General features: G+C 36.6%; 5 protein-coding genes and 1 non-coding gene across 7 annotated transcripts; 3 read left to right on the top strand and 3 right to left on the bottom strand.

Moving 5' to 3' along the window:
- Positions 104 to 2663, bottom strand: LOC104729485 (protein HGV2-like). Its single transcript, XM_010448424.2, has 6 exons — positions 2149 to 2663; positions 1719 to 1972; positions 1338 to 1544; positions 1138 to 1228; positions 767 to 1046; positions 104 to 682 (listed from the first exon to the last, which is right to left on the bottom strand). The coding sequence occupies exons 1-6, from the start codon at positions 2481 to 2483 to the stop codon at positions 323 to 325; spliced, it is 1527 nt and encodes a 508-aa protein (XP_010446726.1). The 5' UTR covers positions 2484 to 2663; the 3' UTR covers positions 104 to 322.
- Positions 2933 to 4599, top strand: LOC104729484 (thioredoxin-like protein HCF164, chloroplastic). The gene is made up of 4 exons (XM_010448423.2): positions 2933 to 3169; positions 3256 to 3492; positions 3603 to 3706; positions 4142 to 4599. The coding sequence occupies exons 1-4, from the start codon at positions 3017 to 3019 to the stop codon at positions 4422 to 4424; spliced, it is 777 nt and encodes a 258-aa protein (XP_010446725.1). The 5' UTR covers positions 2933 to 3016; the 3' UTR covers positions 4425 to 4599.
- LOC104729483 (protein misato homolog 1) lies at positions 4629 to 7360 on the bottom strand. The gene is made up of 6 exons (XM_010448422.2): positions 7145 to 7360; positions 6886 to 6987; positions 6738 to 6783; positions 6436 to 6514; positions 5703 to 6268; positions 4629 to 5613 (listed from the first exon to the last, which is right to left on the bottom strand). The coding sequence occupies exons 1-6, from the start codon at positions 7214 to 7216 to the stop codon at positions 4802 to 4804; spliced, it is 1677 nt and encodes a 558-aa protein (XP_010446724.1). The 5' UTR covers positions 7217 to 7360; the 3' UTR covers positions 4629 to 4801.
- On the bottom strand, positions 7928 to 9821 carry LOC104729481 (myb family transcription factor EFM-like). Of its 2 annotated transcripts, none has more exons than XM_010448420.2 (5): positions 9487 to 9821; positions 9231 to 9388; positions 8808 to 9117; positions 8623 to 8699; positions 7928 to 8523 (listed from the first exon to the last, which is right to left on the bottom strand). In XM_010448420.2, exons 1-5 carry the CDS (start codon positions 9710 to 9712, stop codon positions 8227 to 8229), a joined length of 1068 nt encoding a protein of 355 aa, XP_010446722.1. In that variant the 5' UTR covers positions 9713 to 9821; the 3' UTR covers positions 7928 to 8226. The 2 variants fall into 2 exon arrangements, with proteins under 2 accessions (XP_010446722.1, XP_010446723.1); XM_010448421.2 differs by having other exon boundaries at positions 8808 to 9114.
- On the top strand, positions 12692 to 12763 carry TRNAE-UUC. The gene has a single exon. It is a non-coding gene; the product is annotated as a tRNA-Glu (tRNA).
- Positions 12830 to 15151, top strand: LOC104729480 (pentatricopeptide repeat-containing protein At4g37170). The gene has a single exon (XM_010448419.2). The coding sequence runs from the start codon at positions 12909 to 12911 to the stop codon at positions 14985 to 14987; it is 2079 nt and encodes a 692-aa protein (XP_010446721.1). The 5' UTR covers positions 12830 to 12908; the 3' UTR covers positions 14988 to 15151.

The following is a 16571-nucleotide window of genomic DNA, read 5'->3' as shown; positions in this document are numbered from 1 at the left end:
GATTATCTTCTTATCTCTTAGTTAGAAATAAACTAATCCAGTGAAGTGATAAAGACACCTGAGCGATGATTATCAGATATTTGTGCTTATAAGATGTTGTCACTAAACTAGAAAGCACATAAAGTAATACCGGTTAACAAGAAGTACGCAAATCGAAGTTCTCAACGGTTAAAAAAGTTGCAAGTACGACGGACCCATTACAATACAAGAACTTGAACATCTAGTCTTGGAAGATTCATGAGTAAGATACCAAAATGTTTTTCTCAGTTTTCTTCGGTTAAAAACTTCAGCAGAAATTTCTATACCTTTTTCCTTTTCACCTTCAAGAAGAGTTGCCATCGGCTTTGTCTGAAGGCTCAGTAGCTGGTCTCTTTGATGCACTTGATTCTATGGAGGTTGCATTCATCAAGACTCTCTTCACTCCTCTTCCAACTACACCCAAATGAGTTACACCTGACGATGCTCCTACTCCTGCTGCTGCTGCACCGGTATGAGCAGTTGAGACTGTAGGCGACTCTAAATCTTTCCCGAAATTGGTATTCGCAGTTCCCATCCTAGAAGAGCTCATTTCAGCAGTAGCAGGAACAGCCTTTTCACTAGCACTTGCCTTGGCCGATGACATGCCCATTAGCTCAGCAAGAACTTGTTTTGGGTTCTCTGCTTGTTGTTTCAAATCCTCAAACTGCATAAAACAAATGTTGGACATTAGTATGGGTTTGGAGCTCAATTTTTTTTTTCTAATCAAATGAAGACTTATTTAACTTGCCTTCTTTTCTAGATCTTCAGCGAGACCAGCCATGACTTCGATCTCAGCTTCTTTGTCTTTGTCTGAAGCAGATTTATCAATGTAGGGAACATTAGATGATTGTTGGATGCCTTCATCTATTTCAGAGACGGTTGAGGAAGTTGCTGATCCAGAAGCAGCTTTGATCTCATTACTGAGCCTCTCCATCCGTGCTTTGCAAATTAATATAGCCTTCTGACAATATGGCATTGCTTCTTTAGGCTGACATCCAGTCTCTAGACAGATGCATATACGGAAGTTTCTGAAACGTTCAAGTTAAGTTTTATATAAACCAACACTTCAATTGACAGAAACGAAAAAATGAGATACAATTTAAGAAATCAAAAGGATACAATTCGGCTGTGTGTCGACTGTCAGGTTCAACCAAACGTTCTACAATGGACAATGCTTTCTTGTAGTCACTCAGGGAAGACTCAATGTCCTCTGCATAATATAAATCAACAACTCAAAATCGAGAAAACTGAAATGGGGAAATAGAGCATAACAATGATACATAAACTCTACAAAAGATATACAAACTAACAAAATATACCTCTCTCCAAGGAAATTTCAGCAAGCGCACAGAGTATATCCACTTTTACCATTGTATCAGTAGACTGTTTGTCAGTAATAGCCCTTGCAATATCCAACATTTTCCAGGCCATATCCAAATCAGAGTCATCTTCATCACCATCTGCATCAGATAGGTCATCATCTTGACAATCTTCACCATCCTCTACTTGGTCTTTACCACCAGAACCTATGCATGAGGGGGGAGCAAAGGTCAGAAACTTGCACATCCACAATCATTTTGCATACAGTTTTTTGAAAAAAACAAGAAACTACGATTAAATAAAACATTAAGAAACAAATAAGCAGTAGCATCTACACCACATAAGGTTAAACGAGGACAATTCCCAAAATTTTCCATTACCTTCTTGCCCACTTGAACTCCCTTGTCTCTCTGGGTCAGTTGAAACAACAGATGCAGCAGCCAAAGCTTCACCATTCGCAGTGGTGTTCTTCACAGAATCATCTTTATTGCTGGACTCTTGCTGAACTTCACCTTCTTTCTTAGGCATGTTACCAAGTGGATCAGCTTCAGCTTGAGCCTTTTCCAGAAGAGCTGATCCATATCGATAGTATGCGTTTATACACTCAGGATCAAGTTCACCATAGTGTGCAACCCTAATACAAACGCAACAAAGGTTCATTAGATCCTAAATCCTAAGGCGACCAAATTTTAGAAAACTCAGTCTAAAATTGAAATCTCATTAAAAAAAACCTAAATCCTAGATTTGAATCGGAAACATATGAAACCCTAAACCCTCGATTGAGTTTCGCGAAAATGCAAAAAACGATACCTGATCTCGAGGGCGCGGCTGAAGCAATCAACGGCTTCTCCGAAATCTTGGTCTTTCAAAAACGCAGAGGCTTGCTCCGTCAATTCATCGGCGAACTCAAGCGTCTTCTCACGCTCCTCATCGCAAACATCAGTAGCAGCACTATCGGCGGCGTTGTTGTTGTTGTTGTTACAGGTAGAGTCAGTGCCGCCTCCCTGAACAGAAGATTCAAGAGTGGCTTCGATTGAGGCTTGGTTAGGTTCTTCTAGGGTTTGTTGGATCGCAGGCTCGGTTGGGGTAGTTTGAACAACCTCCGTCACCGAAGCTTTCGATGCTGAAGCTGCTTCTTCAACCATGGCGAGATTTTTTAAGATTTGTGTGAGTGAAATTGAAATTGGAAGAAACAGAGAAAATGAAAACGCCCAAATTTGTTGGGAGGAGATTTTGTTGTTGTATCGCAAAAACCCTCTCTTCGCTTTTTGGCGGACTTGAGCAAAAATGGTAACCTCCCCACAAAAAAAAACACAAAATTACTTCGCCAGTACAGAATTTAATTTTATTGTTTTTGATTAAAAGGCGTATGTTATCTTAATAACCTGTACCGGCCTTGTTGTGATATCAATTTCCATATTTTGCAGTCTTAGGCCCAAGTAAAAGAAGAATATATGGGCTTAGGAAAACAACCAATGGGCTTTTTTTGTTAATTATTAAAGGGTCTCGTTAATTAATTGTAACCATTGGTCGTATTTGATATTGTCCGCGAAATAATTTCAATAAAAATGTGTGGTTCTTATAGCTTAGCTAGACGAAGAAGCTACAACTACTGCGATAGTTAATAACGATCTGAAATTGAACTGCTTTGATCTCTCTCTCACTCTCTCGTGCGACGATGGCTCGCTTAGTCTTTTCATTAAACCTTCCATCGAGTCATGGATTCAATCTTAGTCCTCGAAATCATCAATCTTTATTCCTTACCCAATTACGACCTCCACGATTTCGTGCCGTTCGTTGCCTACCAAACCCAGATTCTTCCGAAACCCAGGTTCAATTTTCGATTGTTTCTAATCTTTTTCAAATGGGTCGACGGCGGATTATCTAAAGGTCTTTGCTTTTTCTTTCCTGATTCAGGAGAAATTGACAGTGGATAATGGTGAAAACTCTGCTGCGTCGAAGGAAGTAGAATCATCTTCTTCTTCTTCTTCTTCTTCTTCTTCTTCGGGGTTCCCTGAAACACCCAATAAGGATATCAACAGAAGAGTCGCGGCTATTACTGTAATCGCGGCTTTGTCTTTATTTGTATCGACAAGGCTCGATTTCGGGATTTCTTTAAAGGATTTAACCGCTTCAGCGTTGCCTTACGAGGAGGTTTTTTTTCTTTCTGTTTTGGATTCTTCTTCATCTTTGTTTTTTTTTTTATCTCATAGAATGACTTTATAAGCAAGCTTATATGGTTTTTGTGAAATGAATATTGTTAGGCTTTGTCGAATGGAAAGCCGACAGTGGTAGAGTTCTATGCAGATTGGTGTGAGGTTTGTCGAGAACTAGCCCCTGATGTTTACAAAATCGAGCAGCAATACAAGTAATGGTCTTTTATGTGTGATTTTTCATCGCAATTTCCTTTAAATTGAAGCTTTTACATATAGCTGAAAATCAAGCTAGAGCTTTCTAGTTGCAGGATCCATCCATTAACCTTGTATTATTAGTTAGAGAACTTTAGATGAGCAAGCTAGATCTTTGATATATGTAGAAGCTAATGAACAAGCTAGTTGTTGTAGAAGAAACCTAATCTTGTGTTGGTTTAATGGATTAAGGAACTTCGTTATGATTGGATTGGCTATATATAGATAGATAGATGGTAATGAACAAACTAGAGCTGTCAAGATTACAGAAGCAAACCATTAATCTCCTGTTTGTGTAATCATTAATGGAAATATAGGGGTTTTCAGACACTATTGTATTTGCAAGTTTTTTTATGTGTTAATGTCAAGATTACTTGTGGTGTTGTGGTTTGCAGGGACAAAGTTAACTTTGTGATGCTTAATGTGGACAATACGAAATGGGAGCAAGAGTTGGATGAGTTTGGTGTTGAGGGTATTCCTCATTTTGCCTTTCTAGATAGAAAAGGGAACGAGGAAGGTAATGTGGTCGGGAGGCTCCCGAGACAGTATTTAGTTGAGAATGTGAATGCGCTTGCAGCTGGCAAGCAATCGATTCCTCATGCCAGAGCCGTGGGACAGTACTCAAGCGCTGAGGCTCGTAAGGTGCATCAGGTTACTGATCCCTTAAGCCATGGATAGAGAGCATGGCATCATATCATATGGTTCTAGCAGATGATAGTTGTTGTTTCTAACTCTATAGTGCACAAAAGAAGTAGACAGGAAGGGAAAATTGGAAAAGTAGCAATGTTTCAGATTGATCAAAATCATCCCATTGGAACTATAAATGTTGATATCGGTTTATTCTGGTTTGACATTGCTGTCTCGTATGCCTCCCAATTTCAATTCAACTCAATTCAATTGCTTCAATTTCGTTCAAGCTGCTTATACGAAGTACATAAATCCAAGCACATGGAATATGCAATAAACGGGTTTGACCAAAAAGTTCTAAACCAAACGAGAAAAAAACTTTAGAGATAATGATACAACAGATTTGTTTTAAGACATAACTTAACACTCTAATCTGAATCCGAAGATTCGAAAAACTGAGGATTGAGCTCAGACACCATTTTTGACAGATTCTCCCTCATTTCCTGCAATTCTTCTCTCCCAAATCCCCATGACCTAACCACATCTGATCCCATGGCTCCCCATTGGATCCCAAGTTTCTCTAAATGCCCCATTCTGCTTTCCAAAAACGGCAAAATAGCACTCGAGGATCTCCACCTTGCTGCTATCGGTATGGAGTGAACATCCAGTGAGCCTCTGTACAGAGAATCCGACACCGGACTGCTCAATATCTCACCTTTTATCCCAACAAGGTTTCCAAATATAGAAGGAAACGGCAATGGTACTGGAAGAGGACAACGTGAAACAGATAGATTGCAAAACAACCGCTTCGTTTTGGTTACTGCCTGCTCGTAAGATGCATCAACAGCATTCTTCACTTCTGAAACCAATGCTTCTTTATCTTCTGATCTAAGAGCTCCAAGTATACACATTGACTCAACCGCTTGATTGTCTTCTACATCTTCATTTACTTCCGGCGTTAACGACTGTAAATTCGTTAAAAGTGTATTCTCTAACTGTTTCCCTGCTAATGTAGGAGCTGGCATTGCAGAATCTAAAATCGCCACTATGTTTTGTCGACCACGTCCGGTTAAAAGCTGTACAAGTGTATTAACATCCATAGAATTTGATACTTCACTTGAATTCGAGCTAGTGGGTTGCATTCGGAAAGGGATTGTGCTTGCATGTAGAGCAGCGGCGTACACTGCACTGCTTCGATAAGGTTTCTCATCTCCGAGATTAAGATATTTTGATGCTTTACCTTTAAAAAACAAGACAAATCAAATCATTAGTTGCATTGGGAGAAAATCAAAAGATTTATGTTTCAATGAGAGTTAGGATGTTCTGTACTTCCGGTCAAGGATGGTAAACCGATTGGAGTGAAGAGTTTACACAAGGACGAGAGTCGAGAAAACGATATTGCATCGTGAAGCTTGTTTGAAACTGTCTTTTTCGGGCTCATCTGTGACATTGGACTCCTTACGGAATATAACAATACTGGTACGTTCGTGTACTCATCTGCCATGTTCTCGAGGAAATCTCCTGCTACAGCTGAAAATCCTCCCGAATCATCCACAAGGAACTTAATACCCTGAATATGATCACACTCTTCAACGAAAAAACGGAGCCTGTCACATATTTCCTCTCCCCGTGAAGCCTCAGAGAAAACGTCTTTACCAATTCCATAGTTGTTGAAATCCTTAGAGTCCATCCATAACCCATTCAACTCGTATAGACTTTGAGGATGATAATGGGATTTGGAGAAGTCAGTCCAACATTCAACTTCCTCATCTAAGGATCCAACAATATCTTTGTCCTCAATCTCTTTCCCTACTTTCTGTTCTTCCTCATACAAACTTTGCAGAAACAAGTTCCTCTTTCGAGGTTCTGATCTCTGAGTATCAACATCTCCAAACCTACAAGTCACATAACGGATATATTCAACTTATGCAAACTTAGAGATTTGATCATATCACCCCAAGTGAGAGAACAAGACTTTTACTCTAAACTCAATTAAACAGCACTAAGACTCAATCTCCCTAAACACCATGTTCAGGATATATCTACCAATGCAGAAACTGACCAGGTTGTTGAAGAATCTGATCTTGATGATGAACCTTCGTTGTAGAGAGTACCACGTGAGCTCATGGTGCCTAGTGACCCTAAAAAGACGAAAAAAAATCAGATGTAAACATATAACCACCATTATGTAGATTTCAAAACCAGAATCTTGCTTGTTCTAAGTTCATTGGAGTACAATAACCAAGAGAAAACCAAATTCTATATCTTTAAGTTACACTTATAGCTCTTCTCTCAAGCTAGTCTGAAACTGGAAACACATGAAAGTCTTTGCCAAAGCAGGAAAGATAAAGCTAAGACTAATACCTTTTAAGTTGACTGAAACCAAACGAGGAGTGTATGTAGCAACCCCCTGTATAAAAAATCCACCACCACACAAATGAAATGGTTGAGATTTACAAAAAAACAAGTGAGATTGATCAAAGTCAAAACGAAATCTCAAAATCTGTCTGACCTGCTGGGTCTCACCGGAGCGGTAGAGAACGTCCATGTTGAGATTATGGTTTCGAAAGATTGGATCGCTTTCTGGGTCACTCGCCAATCCGAGCAGTTCATCCTACATTTTCAAGCATAAAAGTCCTCAACTTTAGCAACAAAAAAAAGACCAAGACTTTTGTAATGAAAATCAGAGACAAAAACAAAACCCAGAAACCCCATTTTAATCGGAATCCGAGCAAATTTGAGAATCATTGGGAGGTGTTTTTGCTTCTAACCTGGAAATTCCAAAAGTGGGAGCCGACGAAGTTTGCGAATTCACCAACTTGAATCGTAACGATTTCTCTCATGGTTCTTTAAATTGGGTTGACTTGGAAAGAAACTAACTAAAAGGTCGGTTCTTAGCTCACGGCCGGCGTACGAGCTTCGGTGATTGCTTAAACCCTTTCACTTCAATGTCGCCGAGCCTTTTGATTCGAAAAGCGTTTGTAGAAAAAAAAAAAAAAAAAAAAAAAAANAAGTGAATTATTGATGAAGGTGTGTGGAGATGTGGCCCGTGAGGCCCAGACCCGAAAGGCCGAAACCACATGATTGTGGTCGAAAATAACCGGGTTGCTAAACCGGTTGTGGTTTGAAATTGGACCGACCGAATCAAAATTGAGCTGATATTCGCTTGGTTTAGTGTTTCTAATAGTATATTTTAACGAATGAGAACAAGAAACTATTTCCACCAAACATGCAAATCTCGTGGAATTAAACTACATCAAATCAGTGATTAGTCAATTTTCCTATACATCTCAATAGTGAAAATCTTAAATTCGTTATCTTGTCGTATTTAAGACGATTAAAAAAAAATCTTATCTTTTCGTACGATTTTATGCAATAAAAGATTCTTATTTTATTATTTTCAGAGTAGGTAGACAACGATGTCTTACAGAGAGAGACAAAGATTGTGACTTTCTTCATCCTCTGTTTTCCAAGGTAAAACTAATTTTAGTATGAGCCTCGATTTACCGAGTTGGTAAAACTAAATCATATGATATGGACTCTTTCAACAAGCAAAAAAAAAAACAAAATCTTTGATATCTGAGTTTTACCTTTCTAATGAAGTAAAACAAAACAAAGAAAAAAAGAACACAAACCTGAGGATTTTGATCACTCACTCACTCTCTTTGCTATCTATATCCTCTGGCAAAAAAAAAAAACCTATTTTTTGCTCAAAATCCTCAGCTTATTTCCTCCCCTCTCATGTTTACATCTACAAAAACTCCGGAACAAACTCAAAAGTTTTTTTTGAGCATATATATAAGTAACATAAGCTGGTAAAAGATGATCTCATCATCACTATGTATATATAGTTTCAAAGCTCAAGATCCAACACTTGTCTCTTCTTCTTTGCTTCATTTCTACAGCTACGTCCATCAGATTTCTCCTCCTCTTCCTCCTCCTCATCATCGTCTACCTCTGCTTCCTCTGAGCTATGACCACCATTATTACTACTAAACAACCCTCTCGCAACAAGTGGGCTTTGTGGAGAATCCGACCTCGACAAACTTATTAAGCTCTGTGATTCTCTCTCTAACACACCAGGTTGATCCGAGGATGACAAAGTCTTTGACGGATGCAACGGGTGCTTACGGATATGCATTCTATATTTCTGCAATAACATATTCATTTCAACCTCACTGTCACAATCATATTCATTCATTCAAACATCAAAGTTTAAAGTTACTCTAAGAAGATGAGAACTTTTTACTTGTAAATGGCTCTTCACTTCATCATTGGTTAAACCATCAACTTTCATCAAATCTCTAATCTGCTTTGGTGTAGCCACTGTCTCACAACAAAAACAACAACAACATAACACAATCTCAGTATAATCAACTCATCAATTTATGCAAAGTTGGTTCCTTTAATTAGTTTCTGTGGTTAAGGACTAACCTTGTGGCCCTCCAAGTCTATGAAGAGCATCAACAAATTTACGGTGAAGATCCTGTGACCACCTACGTCTCTGCTCTTTCTTCTGAATGTGATGACTCTGCAACTGTGAAGGTCTGTTGAACTGATGATTCTGCTCAATTCTGCTACAATCCATCATCATGTCTGATGTTGGAGTCATGAGAGACAGAGGAGCCGGTGGTGGTGGAGGAGGAGGAGGGTTAAATGGCAGAAATGCCCCTCCTTGATTAGGGTAATTACAAGTCTGAAATGGGTTCTGAGACACACACCGATCATCTTCTTTGTTTGTCTGCTAAAAAACAAAACATGATCAGACCAAACTGAAGAATCCATCACACAACACAACATAAAAAAAGGATTGATCTTTGTATTGAAAATTGTGGATTCTTATCATAGATTAATTACCGATTGGAATTGGGAATTAGGGTTAGAGATCCATAACTGGGCAGAGCTCATCCAGCTCTTTTTATCAGTTTCCAGTTTTGCCCCTTCACCATCTTTGAATTTCCCATTTGATGCCATCACTGATGACCCTTTTCTAGCCTCTGCCAACATCCCAATCGCTAAAACAGAGAGACAGAAACAATAACAATCTCTTCAAATCACAAAACACAAAACACAATTCGATTTATAAAAAAAGGAGAGATTTTTTCAAAGGTACCTTCGTTCAATAAGAGCATGCACAAAGGTAGTTCTCGTTTAAAAACATCGATTTTTTTCCTCTCTTCCTCTAATCTCCCGACATAACCATCGATTTCAGACAGTTTCGATTTATTGTCATCGATCCTCGACACTTCATCGAGAAATTGAGATAAGGGTTTTGGTAAAGAGTAGATAGACAAATTCAGATTAAGACCCATCCTTTGATCTGTTTCTGTTTGAACCATCGAGAAAAAAACAAAGATAAAAGACAAAGAGAAGCTTCAAGACACACGTATATATAGACGAACAAGAAGAAGAAGAAATGAAGAAAAGAAAAAAAGGGATTAGAGAGAGGAAGAAGATGAAGGACGCGGTGAACCGTAGCCGCTGTAAATAAGTAGAGACTCGAGGGTGTTTTTGTAAATTGATAAATTAGATTTTATCTTTAAATGGGAAACAAAGAATCTTTTTGTGATGTCCCGTACACACGCGGCGAATCGTTACACTCACTTGTAAATATTTATTCTTTTCTTTTATGGATTTTTTTTTTTTTTTTTTACTTTCCTCCTATTTATTAGGCTAATAACAATTAAATTCACTATTTTCAGTTTTTGGGAAACTTGTCATTTATTTTGTTTTCTAAATAGTGATGCCTCCATTCAAGATTCTCATATTTCTTGTTATCCTGTATTTAAATAGTTTCCAAACACTGTATTATGCATAACCAAAGTGGTTCAGACTGTGCAAATCCCACTAAATATATCCTGTTTTCATTTTTAGATAATCCCCCAAAATTAACATTTTTCTAACTTTTCAAATAAAGGAAAATCATATTTAATATTTTGCTTACGTCATACTAAACATAAAAATTTTCTTTCCTTACTTTAACAATTACAATATCATTTGTTAAATCTTTTTGATTTTGCTTGGTAAGTAGTGTAAAAGCTATATGGAAATATAACATTTCTTTATTTTGGCTTTTGTTTCAATCACAAATTGCAAACACATATTCTACAATTCAACAAAGATATTTTCATTGTTGTTTTAAGGAATGTGAAAATATACTTTTAAATAATGAAAATCTACATTACAACTAATATTGACTTTTTATAATTAATCGAAATGTTATGAACTTTTAAGGTTAGAAATTTGTAGTCAACACCATACGAGATTAAACATTGACAATATTTAAATAAAAAAAAAAAGATATGAAAACAAAACAATCCAAGTTCTAGGGGAAGCATAAAGACGTATATATATTATGACATGTATTTGTACAATTGTACTCATTTGTATCAAGACAGAACCACTCGTTTAATAACCGATCAAACTGATTAGTGATTAATCAGTACTTGTATGACGTTTATATAAGACGTACAACACATAAATTTGGTACTTTTTTAGTTTGTACTACTATCATATAACTAGACTAAATTAGTACACAGAATTAGAAACTCATCTTTTCTAGTATAGGACACCTTCGCTTTACTTTATGTGAAAGGTTTAGTTTCGTTAAATCCAACGGAGAAATGCATTAGTTTTTGCTAACGTAAAATTACTAGGTATTTTAGTAATCGACAAAAATTTGTTGTTTGTAAAAAAAGAGTGAAGTGGTCAAAAGAACTCGGCAACGTCCGTTTACATTCAAATTTAGCATTAATATAAAGAAACGACGTAACCATTATACATTGTGTTTCATTATAGTGCCCTTTTCATGGTTTATTGCTTTTCGTTCATGTAATTCGTATATATATATATATATATATATCTTAGTATGAAGTAGTTGTTCCTTTCATTTTTCTGTAAACAAGGCTGAACTATATAGCCGTAGCACCATTATTTATAGCAAAGCTATTCACTAATCATCAATTTTGATAACTAACAAAATTAAAAAGTGAATTCATATATTAATGATTTATTCGTGGTCTGTAAAATAAAATTAAAAATTCATGAAATAATTAAAAAATCTAGTATAAAACACTAGTAATGAGCACAAAGGATCTTTTCGCATAATCCAATGTAAAAGATCCCACGACGCAAAGCAACTTTATTCGTTGCTTTTTTTTTTTTTTCCTTGTAGCCAAATACAAATTTTTTAAAAAAAAACCTTTTCGAAATAACATTTGATTCCTTTTGTTAAAAAAATATACTTTCCGAAACACCCTACTAGCATGTAAAAAAATGTCTAAGACCTATAAACAATAAAGACCACAAGGGAATCTAAACGGACGGACAAAAAGAAACGGCTAACTCTAAGCCAACAAGACCGTGACACGTATCCAACTAATCTTGAATTTTTTACTTTCATTGGAATCGTTTTTTTATTTCTTTTTATGAAGGAGAAGAACTGAAACGTCTCGAGCTTGTAATAAGGACGTCGAGATTTTTGATACCGTTGATTGATTGATTAGATTCTCTTGTAGTGGGTTCACGACACGTAACCCTAACCTTTTTGTATTATTATTTTTTCCCCCTTACAAAAGTTCTAACAAACGATATAGCTTTTGCTCTGTCTAATCTAAAATTTTGAGGATAAGGTTCATCGTTTCTATTCGCGAGAATCCTATGAGATATATCTTTGGTTAATACTAGTAATAAGTAAGAATCCCATGGCTTGTTGTTTGTCAATCAATAATTCAACAATCTTTCAAAATTTCCGTATTTCAAATAGTTTTCGTCAATTATTGAACACAATATATACACACTTACATCCAAATTTAACCAAAATGTAGTGGCAAAGAATTCAGACACTACATGCAACTTTGGATCCCATAACTCGACTTTTACTTGTAAAAGAAACATACTTATTGTCCAATGGTAGATGTATGGGTATGGGTTTCGACCTAATCAAAACTCTTTTCATTAACTTTATAGAAAACATCCAATCAAAAGTTGTGAATGATAATCCTTATATTCTAATCAAATAAAATTATCTTTAAGATATTTATTGGTAAATTGGCAAAACAACAATGGATGCTTGATATTAGTTTCAAAGATTCTTTCATTCTCTACAACTAAAAAGCTGAATGTTTTGGATGGTCTTAGTTCTATCTTGTAAAGATGAATAATCCATCCAATAAGATGCTGTTTTCTTTGTGACAAACAAGGAACAAAGACTGATTCTCATTCTATATCAATCAAAAAAAAAAAAAAGCAAATTGATTGGGGAAAATAGAAATATACTTAGGGTTGATATATCTTTTAAGAATAGTTGTAACAACAAATCCGATGTCGTCCAGCGGTTAGGATATCTGGCTTTCACCCAGGAGACCCGGGTTCGATTCCCGGCATCGGAGCTTTTTGTTTTCATTTTGAATTTTTGAAAAGATAATGGAACCTTCTAAACCACCGAGAAGGTTTCTTAATAAAAACATCGGAAGAACTCTTAAATGTTGCCGGCGACGAGATCTTTGAATTTGAAACCTTTTTGATTTGGTAAAGATGAGTCATTCAAATGTGAGAAAGCTTACAACTTTTCATGGATTTATATTCAAAAGAAACCTATCCTCCTCTGCTTTCGCATCACAGAAGAGTTTTTCAGATAAAAAGTTCTTTAATTCGAACAATGACGATGTTGGTGTTGTGGAGCGATTATGTAAAGCTAACAGATTTGGTGAAGCCATTGATGTTTTATGCGGACAGAAGCTTTTACGAGAAGCTGTTCAACTTCTGGGTCGAGCAAAGAAGCAACCTGCTTCTACTTACTGTAATCTCATCCAAGTTTGTAGCCAGACACGCGCTCTTGAAGAAGGTAAGAAGGTTCATCAACACATTAGGGCTTCTGGGTTTGTACCTGGGATCGTTATATGGAACCGTCTTTTGGGTATGTATGCGAAATGTGGTAGCTTGGTTGATGCACGGAAGGTGTTCGACGATATGCCTAAGAGAGATGTGTGTTCGTGGAATCTAATGGTTAATGGGTATGCGGAGGTGGGTTTGGTTGATGAAGCGAGGAAGTTGTTTGATGAAATGCCTGAGAGAGATAGTTATTCATGGACGGGTATGGTTACAGGGTATGTTAAGAAGGATCAGCCTGAAGAGGCATTGGTGTTGTATAGTTTGATGCAAAAGGTACCGGATTCAAGACCTAATATTTTTACAGTTTCTAGTGCGGTAGCTGCTGCTGCTGCGATTCCATGTATACGTAGAGGGAAAGAGATTCATGGGCATATCGTTCGAGCTGGATTGGATTCAGATGAGGTGCTATGGAGTTCGTTGATGGATATGTATGGGAAATGTGGCTGTATTGATGAAGCAAGAAACATCTTTGATAAGATTGTTGACAAAGATGTTGTCTCGTGGTCATCAATGATAGATAGATATTTCAAGTCTCGTAGATGGCGAGAAGGGTTTTCTCTGTTTTCTGAGTTGGTAGGTTCATCTTGTGAACGACCTAATGAGTACACTTTTGCTGGAGTTTTGAACGCTTGTGCTGATCTCACGAAAGAAGAGCTAGGGAAGCAAGTTCATGGATACATGACAAGAATTGGGTTTGATCCCTACTCTTTTGCATCAAGCTCTCTTGTAGACATGTACACGAAATGTGGAAGCATCGAAAGTGCAAAACATGTTGTCGATGGATGTCCTAAACCTGATTTAGTTTCTTGGACTTCTTTGATTGGTGGTTATGCTCAGAATGGGCAGCCTGATGAAGCCTTGAAGTATTTCGATTTGCTCCTCAAATCTGGCACGAAACCTGATCATGTTACTTTTGTAAACGTCCTCTCTGCTTGTACTCATGCAGGGTTGGTCGAAAAAGGACTTGAATACTTTCACTCGATAACAGAGAAACACGGGTTATCGCATACTTCTGATCATTACACTTGTCTTGTTGATCTATTAGCTCGGTCTGGAAGATTCGAACAGTTAAAGAGCATCATTAGCGAAATGCCGATGAAACCTAGTAAGTTTCTATGGGCTTCCGTGCTCGGTGGGTGTACCACTTATGGAAACATTGAACTAGCAGAGGAAGCGGCTCAAGAACTGTTCAAAATAGAACCCGAAAATCCTGTTACTTATGTTACAATGGCTAATATCTATGCTGCAGCAGGAAAATGGGAGGAAGAAGGGAAGATGAGAAAGAGAATGCTAGAAACTGGAGTCACCAAAAGGCCCGGTTCAAGCTGGACCGAGATAAAACGGAAGCGTCATGTATTCATAGCAGCAGATACTTCGCATCCAATGTATAACCAAATAATTGAGTTCTTGTGTGAATTGAGGAAGAAGATGAAAGAAGAAGGGTATGTTCCTGCTACTAGTCTTGTATTGCACGATGTAGAAGATGAACAGAAAGAAGATAATCTTGTGCATCATAGCGAGAAACTTGCAGTTGCGTTTGCAATTTTATCGACACAAGAAGGAACAGCGATTAAGGTGTTTAAGAATTTGAGGTCTTGTGTGGATTGTCACAGTGCTATTAAGTTCATATCGAAGATCACAAAGAGGAAGATAACCGTAAGGGACTCGACTCGGTTTCATTGCTTTGAGAATGGACAATGTTCTTGTCGAGATTATTGGTAACGAAAAATAAACAATTTTTGATATATCCATTATGATTGATTGGTACTACAATGGCAAATTAGTCAGTGAGTCATAGAAATTGTAAATTTTAAATTGTTTAAAGGTTTATGTTTTGTAGAACCTTAATGTACAATGTACATACTATCAACAATGCAGAGATTAAGGAACAAAGGCATGAAACTTCCTAAATTCCCAAATAAAAGGATGAATCCACTAATGGCTCTATAATCGATTCGCTAGTCTCAAGACAAGTTTCGTAAGATGAGGAAGAGAGGAATCATGGATATAGACATGCATTTATTAATGTGGTATAAATACATTAGCATATTATAGTGTATACTCACATGGTACAAGCGAGCTTAGTGGTAACGAATTCATGTGTGATCTCTTCTAGGGATGCATCACCAATGTCTCATGGTTTGATCGACTCATTAGCATTTGGTTTGACTTCACCTTCATTTAATTTTAGTAAAGTAATGCTAATTAGTTGGAATCTCGTGAGATAGAAGCACACTCTTTATGTTTCGATTAGTTTGAGAAAATTAGCATTATGTGTTCTGTGATTCGTTGTTTTTCTTAATTGTAGATTCTTTTGTGCATACATCTAAATAAAAAAAAGTCAACCTCCTTATTTAAGCTATTTTACGTATGAGGGAACCAAAGATTATTTAATCGTAGATCAAGATCTACTTTCCGAGACTCTGTTATCTAATGTTATTCTATTTATATAAGCAGTGCCGGTTTAAACATATTACATGTCCCTGGGCAAACTAAAAAAAAAAATGCCTCTTAATCTATAGAAAAATTTATTGATTTTTTTTAGGTCTCTTTGGTTTATATAATTTTTTTTTGTGCTCCTTTCTATCTTATAAATTTTTCTTTTGTGCCTCTTTCTAACTTACAAAGTTTTTTTTGTGTGTTTTTTTAACTTACAAATTTTTTTTTGCCCTTTTTTAACTTACAGATTTTTTTTATGCCCCTTTCTAACTTACAAATTTTTTTTTTTGCCCATTTTCTTATAAGTATATGCCCTTTAATTTATGTATCCGGGGCAGTCGCATCCGCCCTCCTAGTTAAGCCGGCACTGTATATAAATCATAACTTCCAAAGTCAAATCTCGTCTCAAAACGCGCTTTTCTTAGTCCAAAAAAATTGTAACGCGCTTTTCTTAGTCCAAAAAAATTGTATTTCCTAAAAAGTTTCCATGAAAATTTTGTATGCACTCGTACCAAGTCATTGGCTACTTTAAGAAAGGCACCCCGTAAATTCAATTAAAAAAAATTATAAAACTTGAATTGCATTAAGTATTAGTGTATATATCAACTATTGTATACAACGAACATTATTGTGTTTATTTGGTGAATGCATTTTGGGTTGCATTGATGTATTCTTTCTTCATTTTGACTTAACGTTTTGTTATACAATTGTGACCGACACTCACTAGTGTAGGCAAAAGCACTTTTTTATACTAGTGGCTTTCCGATTTATGTTATGTCGGTTCTTCATTATTATTTTTTTGTCTTTGATAATATAAGGCTAAATCAGCTTATAAGATTTTCACGTTGAAATTCTCATAACTTTTTT

Source organism: Camelina sativa, chromosome 12 (assembly GCF_000633955.1).
Source record: "Camelina sativa cultivar DH55 chromosome 12, Cs, whole genome shotgun sequence".
In the NCBI taxonomy this organism is placed as follows: Eukaryota; Viridiplantae; Streptophyta; class Magnoliopsida; order Brassicales; family Brassicaceae; genus Camelina; species Camelina sativa.
This window is presented reverse-complemented; position numbering and strand designations above follow the sequence as displayed.

What these genes read in the sequence shown, in the direction of transcription:
- LOC104729484 (XM_010448423.2), top strand. Translation starts at nt 3,017, where the DNA reads ATGGCTCGCTTAGTCTTTTCATTAAACCTTCCATCGAGTCATGGATTC. An exon ending in CAGCGTTGCCTTACGAGGAG is followed by an intron (nt 3,493 to 3,602) that starts GTTTTTTTTCTT and finishes GAATATTGTTAG; the next exon opens with GCTTTGTCGAATGGAAAGCC. An exon ending in AAAATCGAGCAGCAATACAA is followed by an intron (nt 3,707 to 4,141) that starts GTAATGGTCTTT and finishes TGTGGTTTGCAG; the next exon opens with GGACAAAGTTAACTTTGTGA.
- LOC104729480 (XM_010448419.2), top strand. Translation starts at nt 12,909, where the DNA reads ATGAGTCATTCAAATGTGAGAAAGCTTACAACTTTTCATGGATTTATA.
- LOC104729485 (XM_010448424.2), bottom strand. Translation starts at nt 2,483, where the DNA reads ATGGTTGAAGAAGCAGCTTCAGCATCGAAAGCTTCGGTGACGGAGGTT. An exon ending in GAGTTCAAGTGGGCAAGAAG is followed by an intron (nt 1,545 to 1,718) that starts GTAATGGAAAAT and finishes CCTCATGCATAG; the next exon opens with GTTCTGGTGGTAAAGACCAA. An exon ending in AGTCGACACACAGCCGAATT is followed by an intron (nt 1,047 to 1,137) that starts GTATCCTTTTGA and finishes TGAACGTTTCAG; the next exon opens with AAACTTCCGTATATGCATCT.
- LOC104729483 (XM_010448422.2), bottom strand. Translation starts at nt 7,216, where the DNA reads ATGAGAGAAATCGTTACGATTCAAGTTGGTGAATTCGCAAACTTCGTC. An exon ending in GCTCCGGTGAGACCCAGCAG is followed by an intron (nt 6,784 to 6,885) that starts GTCAGACAGATT and finishes TTTTTTATACAG; the next exon opens with GGGGTTGCTACATACACTCC. An exon ending in TCAGATTCTTCAACAACCTG is followed by an intron (nt 6,269 to 6,435) that starts GTCAGTTTCTGC and finishes TGTGACTTGTAG; the next exon opens with GTTTGGAGATGTTGATACTC.
- LOC104729481 (XM_010448420.2), bottom strand. Translation starts at nt 9,712, where the DNA reads ATGGTTCAAACAGAAACAGATCAAAGGATGGGTCTTAATCTGAATTTG. An exon ending in CATGCTCTTATTGAACGAAG is followed by an intron (nt 9,389 to 9,486) that starts GTACCTTTGAAA and finishes TCTCTGTTTTAG; the next exon opens with CGATTGGGATGTTGGCAGAG. An exon ending in AAGTGAAGAGCCATTTACAA is followed by an intron (nt 8,524 to 8,622) that starts GTAAAAAGTTCT and finishes ATGTTATTGCAG; the next exon opens with AAATATAGAATGCATATCCG.